We start from the raw sequence: 20,751 nt of genomic DNA on the forward strand, positions 1-20,751 counted from the left end.
ATTAGTAAACTGGCTGCAACTTCTGTTGCAAGTAAGTATCGAGCGGAGCTAGCCTCTAGGCTAGCTACCACCCCACCGAAAAGTATAGATGAGCATTGGTTGCATCTTCACGACGCCATGAAAATGGCGAGTAAAGCCGCTTGCGGCTTCGCGAAACGTCCCGCTTACAAGCACTGGGTTTCTTCTGGCTCCTTACAACTGATGGAAGCCCGTCGGTCTACTCCGGGTGACCGTGAGTTTGACCACAAACGAAGGCTGTTACGTAATGAAATCGGGCAAAGCTTGCGTAAGGACCGGGAAGCCTGGTGGTCGGAGCGTGCTAATGAGATGGAAGCAGCAGCTGCATCTGGTAACTGCCGGAAGCTCTTCCAATTCATCCGAGCCACTGGCAGCAAGAAGTCTGGTGTGAGTGAAACAATCTACGAGGATGATGGGATGCCAATCACTAACATCTCCCGACGTCTTGGACGATGGGCGGAATTCTTCGAAGGGCAGTTCAACTGGCCTGCTGCTCCGGCAACATCAACCAGCTTGTCCTGCCCCCCATGGCCGGTGACGACTGTTCCACCAAACGAGGCGGAAGTCCGCAAGGGACTCCAACTCTTGAAACGTTACAAATCACCGGGCCCAGATGACTTACCTCCGGCTCTTTTTAAAGATGGTGGCGACTTTCTGACTAAGGAATTGACGGTGTTGTTTGGAAAGGTTTGGGAGCAAGAAAGTGTTCCAACATCATGGAATGAGTCAATAGTCGTCCCTATCTTTAAAAAGGGTTCACGTTGTTCCTGCAATAACTATCGGGGGATAAGTCTACTTTCGATTGCGTCCAAACTATTGGCTTCTATCATTCTTCGTAGGTTGTTTAAAACCCGAGAACGATTGACTCGCGAGGAGCAGGCTGGTTTTCGTTCTGGTCGAGGATGCATTGATCACATCTTCACCCTCCGCCAAATGTTAGAACACCGTCATACTTATCGCAGGCCAACAATCGTAGTGTTTCTTGATATCAGGGCGGCCTTCGATTCGTTGGACAGGACTGTTCTCTGGGATTGTCTATTGAAGAAGGGTGTGCCTGAGAAGTTCATTAACATCTTAAAGGCCCTGTATACGAACACCTCAGGCAGAGTGAGGGCATACAACCACCTTTCTCCCTTGTTCCATTCGAGCAGTGGGGTTAGGCAGGGTTGCCCGATCTCACCATTCCTCTTCAACCTTGCCATCGACGACATCCTGGAAACAGCTCTGGTGGATGTAAGTAATGGTGGTGTGGATCTGTTGCCTGGAGAACGACTTCTCGACCTTGAGTATGCGGATGATATTGTCTTACTGTGCGATAATGCCCAAGGCATGCAATCCGCACTTAATCAGCTGGCAATCAGTGTCCGCAGGTACGGCATGTGCTTTGCACCCTCCAAGTGCAAAGTACTCCTACAAGACTGGCAGGATTCTAATCCTGTACTCACCCTGGATGGTGAGGAGATCGAAGTAGTTGAGAAGTTCGTGTATCTAGGTAGCTATATAAGTGCTGGTGGTGGCGTGAGTGATGAGATTGGTGCACGTATAATGAAAGCCAGAGCGGCTTATGCCAATCTGGGCCATCTTTGGCGCCTTCGTGATGTTAGTCTGGCTGTAAAAGGTCGGATCTACAACGCGTCGGTGAGAGCAGTTTTGCTCTATGCTTGTGAAACCTGGCCTCTCCGAGTTGAGGATGTTAGACGACTCTCTGTGTTCGATCATCGTTGTCTTCGAAGGATTGCTGACATCCAGTGGCAACACCATGTTAGTAATGCAGAGGTTCGGCATCGTGTGTTCGGGCGCAGAGACGATAATTCAATTGATGTCACCATCTTGAAACACCGACTTCGGTGGCTTGGACATGTTTTACGAATGTCGTCCCAGAGACTTCCACGTCGTGCATTATTTGCCGACTCTGGGACTGGTTGGAAAAAGCGGAGAGGAGGTCAGTGTATGACATGGTGTCGTGGCATGAAAGAGAGCTGCAAAGGGCTAGCTTCTGTTGGTCCTTCACGACTCCTTGGTTGGGGTCCGAGAGATGGTGCAACACAGTGGCTAGAGACGTTATCAGATATGGCTCAGAATAGAAGCCAGTGGCGATCCTGCTGCAACCTTCTTTTACTTTCTACATAAAGATTGGTTCTAACTTTCCTAACTGAAAGAGTCTTCTGGTTGTACATTTCAGTCCGCCTTATCTTTTCATCCCTTCTCTTCCTACTTTCATTATTTTGTGTGGCGCATATGTACCTGGTGCCCTTTTGTACCAATATATATGTGTTTAAATAAATAAATATCAGTGCTTTCTACTTTATAATTATTCTTATGTCGATCTCGATGAAACATATGATTAAAACAATCTTTACAAATTATCTAAAACTAAAAAACTGAGCACAGTAAAATTAACTATTTTAGCCTTTAATATTCATTTCAGGTAGAATAAAATAATAGTATTATACACAGAGGTGGATGGTGGTTATCAGTAAAATCCAGGATGCACGTTCCACCTTATTCGAGACTCGTTCGATGAATGTGCCTGCATCCCTGAGTTTATGTCCACTCTGGGACTCGGATCCATTATCGTTCGCTTCAAACGCTATCACGTCCTAATCATCAACGGGGAGATTCAAACAACCAATACAAATGAATAATAATGGTAGTTAATTAATTGACTTACTGGGAAAACAAATTAACAACGAACGTGTATCAAGCTGTACAACTTTAATCACTTGCAACTGATCTTCAACTGAAATCAAAATAAAACATACAGGGAATATATATTGAGACTAAAAAAATTAAGTGGACAAATGCACATCATCAATGGTATGCATACAGTTATTTCAATGGAATATAACAATACGATAAATATGTAAAAACATCAATAGATGAAGTTCATTTATCAAATATAGTTATATATATTTGTTTTGAGGTGTATTTTTCGTATGAGTTAATTATACTAATCGAACACCCGCAAAATCAAAGTAGATGGAACGGTAGAGCAGGTATTCTTGGAAAACGATGTATAAGGACTGAATTGATATTTTACAGTGGTATAACATACGTCATTTTGGTTATTTGATGAAGCTCGTCATTAGAGTTTACATGCAGCCTCCTGTGTGTATATTTTTCTGAGATCGGATTAAAGGACTTATGAATGACAACTTGGTGACTTCGTATAATAAAAGATATCTATCAATATTGATGGACAGTTTAAACTCATTTGATTTAATACTACGAAGACCACACAGCAACGATTACAGAAACAATGTATATGTAAATAGTGTCCAATGACTGGTTCAATTGGATCTACGGTTATTTCTTACTACACACAATTGAAATTGTTCTAATAAGGACGGAAAATAATGCAAACTCGATAATACAACAAGTGGCACACCAAATTTCATCAATAATCCACAAATGACGGAATCCAAGAAAGCAGAAGTGCAGAAAAATCTTGAAATTCAGCGAATATAGAACTAAAGTGGAACAACTCTGTATATATAGCAGCAAAACATGAACTAAAAAACACAGGAGAATTAGCCAAGTAAAAGTGGTAACAATCAGTCAAAAAAAGCAAACGTTATGGGAAAATATGAAATTTTGTTAGCGTTACAGGAAAAAAATTAATATCTATTAACATAAAATAAATAACTTAAGGTCATCACAGCAGCAATAATCATATGAAAAGAAATTATTGTGAATCCCGATGTATACAAAACTCCCTCTGAAAATACAACAGAAATACCATAGTGTATACTGTTTAAAAATTGTGATGATAATTGTATAATTCAATCTAATTATTTTACAGATAAAGAGGCTGCTTTCGATTTATAGATAAATATGTAGAAGCACTCTTTAGATATTATTGTCAACATTTAATGGTGCAAAATAAAATCATCAGTTTCTATATTATCAAGCAATTAATACTGATGTGATCGTGTTCCAAATGAATTAAAACAAAGAAAATACATACATAACTGGGTAATCGATGTAGTGACATACGATCAAGTGATGACAGTCATTAATTTTCTTTCTAGAATATATACTCTGTGAAACGAAGATATATCAATAATAATTAGTTGGTAAACTGTATACCACTCAATTAGGTACATTAGCAACGTACATTTTTTTTCAACCCCAGTTATCATGTTTGTAATGATAATATTAATTAATCTGTATGATTCCTTTTGACATTACCCAGAGTATTCAAATTGAATTGAGGTGCACTGATCAACAAGTTACCACTTTAACAAGGTATGAAAATCATGATTCTGAAGAGACTGTATTTATTTGACATTCCCTAAGTAATATGAATCTACTTGGCTTCTACACAAATTTAATGCTGTTCTATGAGTAAGTATTATTATCAAAAACCATGGACCCGACCGTTGCTGCTACCTTGACGTGGTGGTCGGGCTTGCCTATTGTGATGAAGCAATCGAGCTATGCTGGCTGGAACAATCGTTCCTCGAGGTCCTACCATGCCAGACAGGTTGGTTGAAGAGCAGTGAGACTAAAAGCAGCAAACCCAAGGTCCGAAGGCGAAGTCGTACTGCTGACTGTACAGGGGTGTGACAGCAGTAAGGTGTTTCCTTCAGACAACCAGCATGACAGCGATGCTGCCTTCCCACAAGGAGGGGTGGGGTTAGAAAAGGTCGACCCTAAAAATGCACACCTCGCCTTATCCCACGGATATCCGTCTCCGGCGGTAAGGTTTTTTTTTTGAAGAACGGAGCTAACACAAAAACTACCCACAAAAAGGTCGTGTGTGACCGACCTCAAGCAGTTGTCCCTTGGGCACTGCGGTCACGCTCTCAGGTCATTAAGACCACTTCTAACCCAATTTCCTTTTCAGGTACCTCTAGAAGAATCCTTCCACGGTGTGGGCAACCGGGAAGTGATAACTGCCCTCATACCTCTAACAGCACTCAAGACCACTGTATTCATAATCAATCTCCTTCTTCAATTCCTACTATTCCTTCTACCTTGACTTTCAACACTAAACTTCCTCTCTCGGTTTCCTCCTCAAGTGTCACCATGGCCAACGATTCTAGTGCGCGAAACACTGTCCCAGGTCTACTAAACCCTCGCTCCAAACTACACATTGGAGCCTTCAACGTACGTACCCTATGTCAAATCGGTCAACAGGCCTCCTTAGCTAAAACCCTAGAATCTCGTACCATTGATGTATGCTGTGTCTCCGAAACACGCATACAGGATCCCAGTGTGGTCATTCACTTGACCTCACCTCGCCAAAATGGACAGCCAACGAAATACACCCTCCGTGTATCTGGCGACCCGTTGGCTAGTTCTCGCGGACTTGCAGGTGTAGGCATAGCACTAAGTACAAGGGCAGAACAGGCACTACTAGAATGGATCCCCGTTAACAGTCGCCTGTGTGCTGTCCGGCTAAATGGCTCCGTAAGAACTCGGAAGGATAGGGACACACGTCGTTGCCTTTTCGTCGTTTCTGCCTACGCTCCCACTGACTGCAGCCATGATGAGGTGAAAGATGACTTTTACAGAAAGCTCTCTGAGCTTCTTCAGAAAGCTAAGCGCTCAGACATAGTAGTCGTAGCGGGTGACTTTAATGCCCAGGTAGGCAGCTTAAATCAAACAGAAAGACATTTAGGTGGGTGTTTTAGTATTCCGGCTCAACGAACCGATAATGGTGATCGTCTGTTGCAACTATGCTCAGACAATCGTTTATTTTTGGCAAGCACTAATTTTAAACATAAGGAGAGACATCGTCTAACATGGCGACCACCTGCACCAAACCAACGGTGGACTCAAATAGACCATATTGTCATCAGTCATCGTTGGAGAGGCTCAATAGAAGATTGTCGCTCGTATTGGAATACTTGTTTAGACTCTGATCACGCTTTAATACGAGCGCGCATTTGTCTGCACCTCAATGGACGCAGGAAAAGTACACTAAGAAGACGCATTAGGATTGAACTGGAGGACGAAAAAGCCAAATGCGAATTTCCAGAAACAACTGAGTTCACATCTAGGCAGTTCTGTAAACGAGACTGACCCAGATACTGCTTGGAAAGACACACGAACAGCTGTGGAAACAGCAGTAACATCTATTAGTCATTTAAACCATAGGGCTCCAAAAAATCAATGGATTTCTTTTAAGTCTATTTCACTGATGGATTCGCGTAAACTCATCCCATCAGGCTCTGAACATGACGAAGAGCGTAAACAAATTAGATCTAGGTTAACTAAAAGTCTAAGGAACGATCGTGAGCAGTGGTGGGCAACGAAAGCAAAAGAGATGGAAAAGGCAGCGACTGTAGGCAACACCAGGCAACTCATCAGACTAATAAAAGAAACCAGAATTAAGAAGTCAAGTGTAAGTGAGACAATCTCCGAAAAAGACGGAACCCTTATCTGCTCTCAACCCAAACGTTTAGAACGATGGGCGGAACACTTTAAGGAGCAGTTTAGCTGGCCTTCAGCTACTGTACAACTACCCACTATTCCCAGAAAACCTGAATGGAACATTGAAGTAGGCCCCCCGACCCTACTTGAAGTTCAAAAGGCTATAGGTAATCTGAAACGAGGAAGAGCAGCTGGACCAGATGGATTGGCTCCAGAGGTTTTTAAATATGGTGGTCCAATTTTAGCGATTAGGTTGACTAATATTCTGGCTAAAATCTGGGAGACGGATGTAATCCCATCCGACTGGTCACAATCACTTATTGTCCCAATATATAAAAAGGGGTCAAAATCATCCTGCGATAACCATAGAGGGATTAGTCTGACTAACATAGTATCTAAAATACTAGCCTCAATAATTATCGGGCGCCTAACTAAGACTCGTGAACTGCAAACACGAGAAAATCAGACTGGCTTCAGACCTGGTCGTAGCTGTATCGACCACATATTCACCATTCGTCAAGTTTTAGAGCACAGACACGTTTATCGGCGTCCGACAATGATAGTTTTTCTTGACTTAAAAGCAGCATTTGACTCTGTAAACCGAGAGGTTCTGTGGCAATGTCTGTCATTGAAAGGTGTACCTGAGAAGTACATAAACCTTGTGAAGGCTCTTTACTCGAACACTATCAGTCGAGTGAGAGCTTATGGCGAACTGTCATATGATTTTACAACGTCAAGTGGTGTACGTCAAGGCTGTCCACTATCCCCATTTTTGTTTAACTTCATTATAGACCTGTTGCTGGAAATAACACTCTCGTCGACTGAATTTACAGGAATTGATCTCCTACCAGGGGGACCACTAAGCGACTTAGAATACGCAGATGACATAGTCCTGTTTGGTGAAGACGCTGACAAAATGCAGAGTCTTCTGTTGGAACTCAGTAATAATGCCAGGATGTTTGGGATGCGTTTCTCCCCATCCAAATGTAAATTGTTACTCCAGGACTGGCCTGCATCAACACCCGAACTAAGGATAGGGAGTGAAGTAGTCGAACGCGTGGACAACTTCACTTATCTTGGAAGTCTGATCAGCCCTAATGGGTTGGTGTCTGACGAAATCTCAGCACGGATTCAAAAAGCTCGTTTGGCTTTTGCCAACTTACGTCACCTATGGCGAAGACGAGATATCCGTCTATCAATTAAGGGACGAGTATACTGCGCAGCAGTTCGCTCTGTTCTACTTTACGGCTGTGAAACATGGCCATTAAGAGTAGAAGATACTCGTAGGTTACTAGTATTTGACCACAGATGTCTTAGAAATATTGCTCGCATCTGCTGGGATAACCGGGTAAGTAATAGTGAGGTTAGACGCAGGGTATTAGGGGACGATGGTAAATCAGTTGATGAGGTCATGAATCTTCATCGACTGAGATGGTTGGGCCATGTGTTACGTATGCCTGAACACAGATTACCACGACGCGCTATGATGACTAGTATTGGGGATGGTTGGAAGAGAGTTAGGGGCGGCCAAACCAAAACATGGCATCAGTGTTTGAAGTCACTAACTTCTAGCCTGAGCCATGTTGGCAGATGCAGACTACCTGGTTGGGGTCCGCGTGACTATCGTAACCAATGGTTGGAGACTCTAGGTGACATGGCTCAGAATCGATCACAATGGCGTAGGTGTATACACTCTTTATCTTCTCTTAAACTATGAGATTAAAATTGCTTCATATCTCTCTTCCTTCCTGTACTATATCCTTATATACAACCTTTCTTTATATACTACCACCACTAAATTAATTACTTCTATGAATCCGGTGTTCATCTTGTTGTGCTAACGAGGTATGGCAACTTGGACCGATGCATATATGTGCCTGGTCCTACGTTGTAGCTGACTGACTGACTGACATGGACATTAATTATAGAAAGCAGATCTAGTCACTGATTTCACTAGCTTAGTATAGGTTTGTTATATAAGCAAATCAATGAATTTTGTTTTGTATAAAGTTTGGTAACATAATTTTGTACGATCAGATGGAAAATAGAATATATGAAATTCCAACTAATTGCTAATATGCCAAGTTTAGAACTCCTATATTAGTCACCCGAAATTATAATACATTACAACCCAACAGTAAGCTTTTCCATCAATACGAATAATCGACAAAAAAACACTTTATTGATGACCATCTTTCTCATATAATACAAACTTGACAAATAAAATAGAAGTTGGAATATTTGTATCTAAGCGAAGTAAGAATAGTTTTGACTTATTACGACAAGATAGCTAGCATCAGAGTAAATATAAAATTATAGACAAAATAATAACTAAGGAAATTTGGCCACTACAAATTTCACATTTCATTTTAACGTTTTCAAAATCTAAGTAACTTCTTTCAATCACTTAGCCGAGGTAACAAGAGGTTATTATTGACACGACTGTCGTGAAAGATCAACGTATGCCATCTAAGCGATTCAGTTTGATGCGTTCAATTTATTTAGGAATACCGGTAATAAGTTCGACTATAATCGATTACTGTATTCTGGTTAAGAAGACTAGTGGTTTGGAAGATGTAGTTTTTTAATTATCGGAATACTCAGACTGACATTCAACAAATAGATTTAATTATAGTTAAACCATGCAAACAATTGTTCAGTATAGAAAAATGATCAGTTTTAACTGCTCACAGAGACAACAAGTTAAGGATGGCATAAATTAGATTAGAATTCTTGTGATTAGTTTAAATTAAAATTAACCATACAATACCAATCATGAAAGCAAAAAACTCTCCAAGTTAATTTATTTAACTCAGACAGAAAACGATGAAATCATTGAAGACTACATATCTAATCACATATGCAGAGAAACTAGATAACGAAATCACATAATTCCAATAGCACAAACATCACAGAACCATAAATAATGCTATTTATTACAAAATGTTAGACATCACATACAAGTTGATATTATGGTTTTGTATTTTTTATGTAATATATTAACCCACCCATAAACCCTTTGCTAGCCGGTATTCAATTTCTACCAGTTATGATCAATACTTGAAAACTAAGGGGAACTGTATTTAAACCGTGTCAGAATCAAATTAATCATCACAACTAATAAATTATTATAACTAGAAATAATACAAATAAATGGATTGTCACTATTATTATTAGCGCTGAAAAAGTTGTCGATGACCAATGAGTGTAAGTGATTGACTGAATTTAAACTGAAATATTCAATCAAATATATTTAATCAGTTCTGTGTATACATTTGCACATGGGATATGTAAATACATACATAGGCATGTGCAACATAAAAACAAATAGATAGGTACACAGAGAATGAAAAACTAATCGATACAAAATAAGTGATAATTTGTGTAGTCATAGCGATAGAATTTAACAACAGCAGTAGTAACGTATACATGTGGTGTTACATAAAACATTTTTTCATAAAAAAAACTAGCGCATGAAAAACAGGTTCATATTTCACACTAAACGGCGTCTAGCCAATAATAACATTTAAAGATGGCTAGGAGAACTTATCGGATTTCTAGTTAAATCGAACACGATGAAGAATTTTACTGAAAAAACGTTGCAATACTCCTATTCCGTTACATGAAATACTAATTATATGTACACTGACTGAAAATGAAATTCTTTTGTGTTTGCTAAATTGTTTCCAAGAAACGATGTACGCAGAGGCAATAGTTATACATGTAATAATGATTCAACTGTTATGTCAGTGATTAGCATTTGGAGTAACGGCAATTCAATTATGTAAATGAAGTATGCTACTTATGAAAAATTTAAGTAGCTTGTATTGTTAAAACGACTGACCAAGGTTCCTGGTTGGATATTTTACACATAATTAACGGTTACGATTTCCTTCATAAAAAAATCAATTGGCGAGTGGTTATGTCTTTTAAAAAACAATTTAGTTGAAAGCTGATGATTATTAGTCATAACTAGTAACACATAAAGATTATTGTCATCAAACAAAGTATATTCAGATATTAAAAGTGAGCACGATGCCAGTAACCAACTGAGTCGAAAGTCAATAGAAATAGTTCCTAACTTCAGTCAACGTTAAAAAACTACCCTTCTCAAATTCCTAACGTGCTGAGAATTCAAGTCATAGATTCCTATTACTGAATTTTAACTCCATAATCTAAAGATATGATGATCACTGAAATAATTCGGAGCGATAGTTTCGATCTAGTGTCTGCGCACTCTGTTACAGAATAGGATGTAACACATATCTATATTTTCTAATAATTCTATTGATGAAGTCAATTTGTGTCACAGGAATTATTTAAAGATCTTGAATTACCTTTAAACACTATTAACTGTTAATATAACCCCACCCAATCAATGCATGAATAGAAGCTATAAAAGTTTTATTTTATAAAATTTAGAATGTATCAGTTAAATACCTTTCGAATAAAGACAGAATAAATATTGATGCAGAATAGTATGAGTTCATTATATTTCGTGGTTTCTCATCAGCTGCTGACAACCAAATATGTATTAGAGTTTTAGCATTGGGGTAATAAATAGTATGGAACAAATGACATAATTGAATGCAAAGGATTGGAATAACAAAAGGTCATCAATGATAACTAATATATATATATATATATATATATATATATATTGCGGTTGTATATTCGTCCCATTGCTCAAAATGTTAAAAGTTCAGCTATCCAAATACTTTGTTGTTTCATGTGTTGCTAGACTTGTGAGGACATACGTTTATTTTCAGATTCTGAATGTACAAAACCATCCAGTCAGTGAATAAGGATTCGGAAAACGTCCGACTTTTTCACCAGTCCATGAGTTCGACATACATTACAGTTGTACATCAATAGAATGTACAATGGACTACACAAATAATTATTATTCATGCATCATTAATAAAAAGTTTTCTTAGCTTACCAATCGTATAATTTGTTTACATAATGAAAAAACAATAATATGTTCATTCAAATTGTTGACTGAATGTCAACTTTAAAATCTGTAAATATTTTCATTATAAACTATCAGTATTTATTATTTTGTTCATATTACCACTTAACCTAATAGACAATATCATTTCAGATCAATAAAGCAAAACCTAACTGATTGATTTTTATTCAATTACTCATGATCTTTCTAAAAATGGTATTATGTTTACTGTAAAATTCTCTGTGCTGTGTGTACTAATAAGAAAAGACAACTACCAATATCAAAAAGTTGAATAGTACGCTAAATTTATACATTGGGATCATCATCTCTCACAGACATGAGAACATTGTTCATATTCAGTGCAAGTCAATTTTCTTGAACATACTTTTATCATGTTAAGTGTTGCTTTTTAAAATTGTTCTTAAAATAAAGTAGAAAATCAGTGTCATTTATGAATTACTGAATGAGTATGACGATGGAGAAAGAAAGAAAAGTAATATTGCAATATAATTTGCATACTTTGTGTACTTCTGTCAGTGTGTTAGCACACATGTCGGTTCGAATGAAAGTTAAGGTGAATTTATCTAAATTCCAGTTCATATATATATATATATATATATATATATATATATATATATATATATATATATCGTTTTATCTTGTTCAATTAACTGCTCAACCATTAAGAATAACTAAAATACCGATTGTCATATATAAGAGTAGAAAAATCACTAATCGTAACTCAATATTCTGTTGATATATTCATACAGTAAATAAATAAATGAAAGCAACTATAATATATGAGGAAGATGTTGAGCGATTCCTAAGATTAACAGTTGGTCTTGAAGTCATTTTTTAGTGAACAAGTCGAAAGTATATAAATCAGGAATATCTTGTAATAAAAGTAGTGATCTCGAGTTTATTGGGTTTCTTCAAGGCTTATTATCAGTTTTCCAACTATGTGGAAGTATATAACCTCATATATTTAAGCCAAAGGTTGTTTTCTGAATCATTTTTGTAACTACAGATTGTCTATTAGGAAATTCCCCAGCGCGTATCAGATCCTTACCAAGGAATGCTCTGAAGATTTAGAGATGAAGTTATAAGACAACAATATGGAGAAACCATGTATGAAAAACGTTATTTATTTTAGCATTCCTACTTCAACAGTTCGCTAACTATTTAGTAAACCAACAATAAAGTGACTGATTAGAGTTTGCTGTAAAGAAAGTAAATTGAAACAGAAACTCCTTGATTCATGTGTTCTATACAATCTAAGTAAAAGAATGGAGTATTTGATATTGTCAACATAATCGTTTTCACTGTGGAGCAACTAAAAAGAATTTCTTCGAATAATTTTAAGAATTTAGAGCCATAAACAAAGACACTTTTATTGGGAATTTGACGTGATATGAGGAGAAAAAAGTCATTCATTTTTGAATTTCGTGGAAAAGCTAGAAAATAGTCTTCTCGGTTCTAATTGACTCGCCCTTACTCTATAATTTAACCGACTAATGAATCGAATAAAAAAGTGTATATTTGCTCCATAATTAAGACTCCCTCAAGAGAAAAGAACAGAGATGTAAATGAAGAAAAGCGAGGGGAGATGATGAGAATGATAGTTTGTTCACAACACGTATATATATATATATATATATATATATACAGGAAAATGTAAAAACAACGCAGCTTCCACTCTAAACCATTTAATTGTCACTGATCACTTAACTATTCCATACTGTAATATAAAGATGATGTGTAGCATGTATCTAGACTTGGTGAAACAGTATATGTTTAAAAATTCATAAAAAAAACCCAAAGAACTCATATTTTTCTACTATGCCAGGTATAAAGGTATTAATTAAATGTAGTTATATGATGTGAATGATATACATAATTTCAGTTAAGTAAACCTTTCACATATTTATAATATAGAACTTACATCTGCAAGAATTTGTATACCATGATGAATTTGAATTTTCATTGAGATTTACAAGATGTAATTTATAGACAAGTGGATCTGGGGTAGATGATACACCTAAGCATACTGTAGGCAAAGTTTGATTTGGATTAATTATTAAATCGAAATTAAGCAACGGATTAGGCATACACGGTACTTCAACCTGAATAATTTTTTTGAAAATAAAGCAACAATAATTAGGTAGTTGTACAAAAAAACATGTGAATAATATGCGTAGATTTATTGGGAGAGTTAATTTCTCAAACACAATATATTAGGAAGAAATCAATTTTAAAAATCATGTGTTGGTTCGCGGTGATTTTCATGAACTTGAAATATGGATTCTGTCAAAGTAGACTTACTGTTAGGACAGCAGCTTAAATTGGCAAGCACCGAGGATCGCATCAACCGCATCATTTATTATACTTATATTCACCGTTGCACTATCTATCGGTAGTATTTCAAACAGCATTGCAGAGCTCGACTACCAACTAGACTCTAATGATACATCTAATACATAATTTTAACGATAGGAAGATTTTTTAAATTTAACTTGGTGGAGGAGGACGATGCATGGAGGACTCAACTGCTGCTTTGAAAACTGGATCCGACTGAATAAGAGAAATATTGTAAAATAATCTTATCATAGGACCCATGCGATCGCGCATATAATATCATGCCAGGAGTTTGTAGATAAGTAACTATTTAATACACGGTACACAGATGTTTGAGGGTGGTAATAGGTGATATTGCTAATGAATACCTATGAATAAGTTAGTTTTCAACACGATAACATCCTACTTCACTCGGGAAGTAAAAGCAATTCTAAAGTCCAAACGATCCATCAGAGGCCAGATCATGTGGTACCTCTGAAATTCGACCCTACCATGCCTAGTCCATAGCATTTGACCTCACTGCCGTGCACAAAAAGAAGTCAATATCACCGTACTGGTATAATGAAGAGTGGTACTTAGTCAGAACCTGCCTCAGTAGACAAAATCGTTGCGATCAGTGCAAATCTGTTGGTCACTGAGATGGGAATTGCCACTTAGTACACACTCGATTCTAGCTTTGACGTAAAAAAGGTTTAGATTCAAACTTGTAGGAAGCTTTTTAAGTTTGTTTGAGACATGTCAGATCACAGCCCACAGACAAGAGGAATTTTCATACAGTGAGTATTAACGAGTAGTCACCTCGGTTGCAGCTATACACAACTTAAGACATTACCAGCATATCACCAGAGCTTTGGAACGTGGGTAAATCCCAGAGTGAGTGAGCTGTTCGGACGACTTGTTGGGTACAATTGCAGTGTACTATACGCTTTTAGGAAACCATGTTCACACAAGTGTACTACTTAACATAGGCTGATCTAAACTTACTCGGAAATGATTGGTTCGATTGACTGAAGTTATCCGATATGCTCTTAGGTACCATATGTAACCCAATGAAACAATCGTGTGAATCAGAGGATTATCCTATCATCGAAGAGGAAAAAATTACAGGAGTGCTTTCCATAGAGGAATACCTAGAGTACCATTTGTCAAATGGTGTTCGAGCTTCACTAGTGTCGGCTACAGACATATAATACGAATACAGTAAGGAATTGTTAATCCAGAGGTTCAGATTTATTTAGAATGGATGATCACCGAATCTTCTTGATGTAGAGCCAAAGAAACTCCTTAACCAATATAAACCATTATGCATTGTGGATAATTGTTATCTTTATGGATAAATATAACTCTCCAGTTACTGATAGATCTCTTTTTTGTCGGAACGAAGTTTCGGACATCATACTGTTAGACGTGTTACAATTTACCTATAAGCACTCTTATCAGTTTTTCTGGAGAAAACCTCATCACACACATCCGTTCATCGCTATACCGTCCTCAGTCAACAAAACTAGCGGAGCAACTTGTGGACACACTCAAAAGGAACTGTTGAAATCGGAGGGGGACAGTCGAGATACTGCACAACCTTTTACTTATGTACGATACAAGATTCAAAGACTCACTTTCGAGTCGAAAAGCGACAGCAGAAATCCTAATAGGCCGCGAATTGGGAAGTTACCAAAAAGGACTAGCTGTGATAAAGTGGTACCATTGTAAGCCTCTATGATCAACATCGGATCTCCAGTATACCTGAGACTGCAGACCAAAGCATGGCACAGACAGAGTGGTCAATAATTGGGAGATGAGTTCAGGTAATATATGAGGTGGCGGTTGGAAGGGACAAATGGAAAAGGCATTTTAATCAGTTACGATGATGCGTAGTGGCGAAACGTACGATACCAATAAGCAACTTACAGATGGAGATAGTGACAGATACTTTCAGTCTACTAATAATAGAATGACAAAGTAGAAAGAAGTATAGAAATGATACAGCTATGGCAGATAGACCTACGTCGCAGATGGTTAAACAAACGAGGGAGGTGAACGGTTCGATTTTAAGTGGACCCACGATAATTACAACATTAAATAAGTGTTAGGGATATTAAATATTCAAATACAACGCATTAGGAAGTAATCAGTATTGGAATTCACATATTGATTAAAGCGGTTTTTGTTTATTTATTTTCAGTGCACTTTGATTATACCAACTGATTCCGTGTGAATTCTATTCATTTGACCTATAGTGCACTTTCATTAATTCACTATGACTTTTTGGTAAGGTGACATTTATTCCGTTTGAAAAGTTTCCTAAGTAATGATCACTGAAAGTATTCATTATGTAATTGAGTGGACTTGAACATGAATCATTTTTCTTCGGTATCTAACAATAAGGATTTTAGACAGGCTAGAACTTCTGTCATTAGTGGACGGTGAAGAAAGAAGTGGATAAGTAACAATCATATTTCATTACCATTTTTAACTCGGAGTTTCTAATTGATAGCATAACTTAAAGACGTATTAAAACTTTACGTAGATTTATCAAAAAGTAGTAGCTAAGGGTAATGTTGCCTAGGTTTGCCGATAAATTTGATGATTGATGGCAGTCGCCAAGGTATCCAGAAGATTCGCGTTTGGTGCTAATTGACAACCGTCAGTAAGAAATATATGTGTTAATCCGAGGAAACTGATTTTTTTTTTAATTATCATCATGTAAAATGCATAAATCAGTCAGTCTGTCAGCTACAACGTAGTACCAGGCACGTTTATGCATCGGTTCAAATTGACAAACCTCATTAGCACAACAATATCAACACCAAATTCATAGAAGTAGTTACTTCAATGGTAGTAATATACAAAAGAAAGATTGTGTATAAGGATATAATAAAGGAAGAAAGAATTAGTTCGTGGAAAGAAAGGTATAAAGCAATTTTAATCTCACGGTTTAAGGGAAGACAAAGAGTTTATACACCTGCGTCTTTGTGATCGATTCTGAGCCACGTCACCTAGAGTCTCTATCCGTTGGTCACGATAGTCGCGAAGACCCCAACCAAGTAGTCTACATCTACCAACATGGCTCAGACTAGAAGTTAGTGACTTTATGGACTGATGCTTCATTTTGGTTTCGTCGCCCCTAACTTTGTCCCAGCTGTTTCCAATACCAGTCAGCATTGCGCGTCGTGGTAGTTGGTGTTCAGGCATATGTAACACGTGGCCCAACCATCTCAGTCGATGAAGATTCAAGACCTCATCAACTGATTTACCATCATTCCTTAATACCCTGCGTCTAACTCCACTATTACTTACACAGTGATCCCAACAGATGCGAGCAATATTTCTAAGACATCTGTGGTCAAATACTAGTAACTTACGAGTATCTTCTACCTTTAATAGCCACGTTTTTCAGTCGTTAAGTAGAACAGAACGAACTGATGAGCAATATACTCGTCCTTTAATTGATAGACGGATATCTCGACTTCGTCATAGGTGACGTGAGTTGGCAAAGCCAAACGATCTTTCTGAATCCGTGCACAGATTTCGTCAGACACCAACCCATTAGGACTGATCAGACATCCGGGATAAGTGAAGTTGTCAGCGCATCCGACTAGTTCACTCCCTATCCCTAATTCAGGTGTGGACGCCGGCCAGTCCTGAAGCAACAATTTGCATTTAGAGAAGGTGAGGAGTATCCGAAACATCCTGGCATTGTAGCTCAATGCTATCAAAAGACTGCATTTTATCAGCGTCTTCGCCAAACAGGACTACGTCATCTGCGTATTCTAAGTTGGTAAGCGGACCTCCTGGAAGGAGGTCAATTCCTGAAAATTCAGTCGACGAGAACGTTATTTCGATCAGTAGTTCTATGATGAAATTAAACAGAAATGGAGATAGTATGAATACGATAGGAAGACCTCAATTTATCTAGTTATTTTCTTTTATTAATAATTCTAAGTTCTGATGGATTAGGAAGTCAACGACAACCTATCTAGGTACCACAGTAACTATGCAAACATCCATTATTCTCTGATTGGTTCTTTCCAGTACAATTTTGGTATCTTATGTTTCCAAGGTTATCGTTGATACTGCATAAACAGATTTATAGCATTATGTTTTCAACCTCGCCTGGGAATAGAAAAGCTCTACTGTCACAAAGCTCCTCTCCTCTCTTATCCTCATGCTAAGGAAAATACGATTGAAGTGCTGTTAATTACGTAGCGGAAGCACCATGTTATGTGTAAAGAAAAGCGGGGAATTTGTTCTAGATTTTAACCAGCTAGGAGTAAGATATTCCGAAATGAATATTGAAAATCATAATTGTGATGCGGTGAAAAAAGTAACACTACCTAAAAGTATTAACTATGATTCTTTACAAATACTTGAATTAATGCTGATTCTTCATCCAAAGTGTTTACGATTAATTGTTACCACTTAAGACTTTAACAAATAATTTGTGCTTTTCACTTAATTTTATTTAATACACTAACTATATATATTGTATCTATTAAAACAATCACAAAATCTGTCGTGAAAAACCGAAACAATGGTCTTCAGGGGTTCACAAGTTGATGTCAGTCTGTGACGAAAACTCTCATTAGATGATCAAATTGTTTGAAGCTGGTTAAAATGGGGAGATTAACTAACACTTTCTATAGGTTATTTTAAAAACAAGTATTGTAAACAAAACAGCTTACAAACTTAGGACTGACTGATACTATGTAAATAAAAACATGATCATAACATAGATATGTGTTACTGATGTGACGGACAGACATTTATTGAGAACTAGGAAACACTGGACAGCTATTACGTCCTAATGTGAGACTCCTCAACAGTGTGCACCCACGAACCCACAATCATGGATGGAACCCAGGACCCTCAGCTTGCATGCAAACACCTGATTTCTAGACCGTTGAGCCGCAATCGATTGGCGTATATGAATAACTTCAACTAAATCTATATTGGAGCCCAGTGTTAACGCGTGAGATCGAGGGTCCTGAGCTTAATCACCAGTTGTAGGTTTATGTGCACTGATGAGAAGTACCGTACCAGGACTTAATGGCCGTCCGTGCTTTCGGCTTTAAGTGGATATCTAGCTTATACTGATTCTTAATATCAATACCAATCAATAATCTCCACAAACCTCTACATCCATAAGTTGTTAAGGGAAGTGAGTAGTTTATGAATATCCATTTATTAAGATAGTCAAAACCTGTGTCGCTCCAGTGTAGACAATGTAAGATAGGATACATAGAGGTTTGATTCAAGAATTCATCAATCGTTTATCCGAAGAATTTCGAAGAACTATAGATCAAAAAACTTGTTTCATGTCCACTGAAAATGAACAAGATGGTGTAGATTTATTCAATATTCCTTTTGTTGTTACTGATACTTACTGATATATAAGAATTCAAAGTTCTATAATTATGGTTGTAAAGTGTACCGAATAAAAGATATTAGGTTCTATTTTTTTCCACTTATTGCAGGGTTTAGTTCATAGGCTAAAATTTAAAAACGGGATTATGAAATTACATATATATATATATATATATATTCACATAGACTTACACGTTTCACTTCAATAAACGTATTCCTTGGATTATACCATTCCATAACGAGGATGCTTTTATCAATAGCACCACATAAATATTTCATCCCTTTAAATTGATTACGTACCACAGTTGCTATATAACAACCTCGTGTGTCTGGAACTTTGACAGTTGGTTGAAAACGCCTTAAATATGATAGTATGCATGTAAAAGAGAGGAAGATTAAACAGACATTAAAATCCGATAACATCTTTTCACCACCCACCCACCCACCCCCACATTCCCCCCTCCTCGATAGAGGAAGAAGGCGTGAATGTTTAGCGTAACGTCAATTATTTAAACGTAATTTAATGTAGTAAACTAGTTACCTTTGTGACAAAGGTAAGTGGTATTGTAACAATAGGCAATTTCCAAAACGTACCGAAGAGAGAAGTAATTTTTTAAAAAATAACACAAAAGAAAAAAGAACAATCATCTGATTATTTAATTTGAAAAAAGATCTATTAGAGTGGGTTATCTAAACAATAGCAATCGATGAAGGAGACAAATTTCTAATTAAACTCTAATCCATCACAAATGTGTGTATTAGGCTTCCAATTAAAAGTTCTTTCGCTGACTAAAACCAAGTGGTGGTTCGAACCTACTGTCTGACAGCTGAAAACTTAGTGTATTTGATCACTAAGTTACTAACTAGATTTACGTAATGTCTAATCGCTAGATCAATCGACAAATATGAGATAAACTTAATTCATTATTTTAAGAAAACTTTACTTGACAGCGTTAATGAACGTTTCCTCTCCCATAGGAAATTAACCAAGTTGTTGTTCAACTTTTCTTCGACTATCGTCCGATGCATCAAAGTACTTTTTATGATTCTTACATTTTCATACATCGAAACGATTGTGTAGATTAACATATGGTACAATCCTATTTTTTTCAGTTGCGGAAAAACCCCGCTCCATTTAACTGTCTGATCTGTTCATTAGTTTACAGATTATACATGGTAACTTAACACACAGATTATAAAGCACATTACATATTGCTATTTTACTATATATAAATAAATAGAATGAAATAATTTTAACTGATCACATAAAATTTTGCATTTTGTTTAGTTGTATTTCAGTAATCATCATAACACTCATTCATCAATCGTCATCATATGGCAGATCAATAATTTAAAACAAGCTGTTCAAAACTAGTTAAATAGATTAATTTAAAAAGGCACATTTTTTGGTTGTTATGATGTTCGCTATCAAAATTGTACATGCACATTCACTTAGTTATTCACTGAAAACCGTATCTTGTTTTTTTCTTATAGTTAGACACAATGGATGACTAATTTACTAAAGTTGTTTTTTTATGTAACAAATTTCAAATGTTGTTTAGTGGCGGTAAGCATCATGCCGATTAGGTTTGTGAATTTTGAAGAGGTCCTAAACACAATTCCACGGGAGAGTATTGAGTCGTGGATGAGCGATTCCGAGCTGTCACAACTTACGAAACAAA

General features: G+C 37.1%; 1 protein-coding gene across 2 annotated transcripts in view; it reads right to left on the minus strand.

The window, feature by feature from the left end:
- Window positions 1–20,751, minus strand: part of Smp_005190.1 (putative mitogen-activated protein kinase kinase kinase 3, mapkkk3, mekk3) — a gene marked incomplete at both ends in the record, with an annotated part of 42,079 nt that overhangs the window by 7,017 nt on the left and 14,311 nt on the right. For both annotated transcript variants that reach the window (XM_018794111.1, XM_018794112.1), the window contains 3 exons: window positions 2,690–2,758; window positions 13,293–13,473; window positions 19,262–19,427. In XM_018794111.1, coding sequence (XP_018648556.1) covers window positions 2,690–2,758; window positions 13,293–13,473; window positions 19,262–19,427 — 416 coding nt within the window. The remainder of the gene's footprint in view (window positions 1–2,689; window positions 2,759–13,292; window positions 13,474–19,261; window positions 19,428–20,751) is intronic.

The sequence above is a fragment of the Schistosoma mansoni genome, chromosome 1, assembly GCF_000237925.1.
Source record: "Schistosoma mansoni strain Puerto Rico chromosome 1, complete genome".
NCBI lineage: Eukaryota > Metazoa > Platyhelminthes > Trematoda > Strigeidida > Schistosomatidae > Schistosoma > Schistosoma mansoni.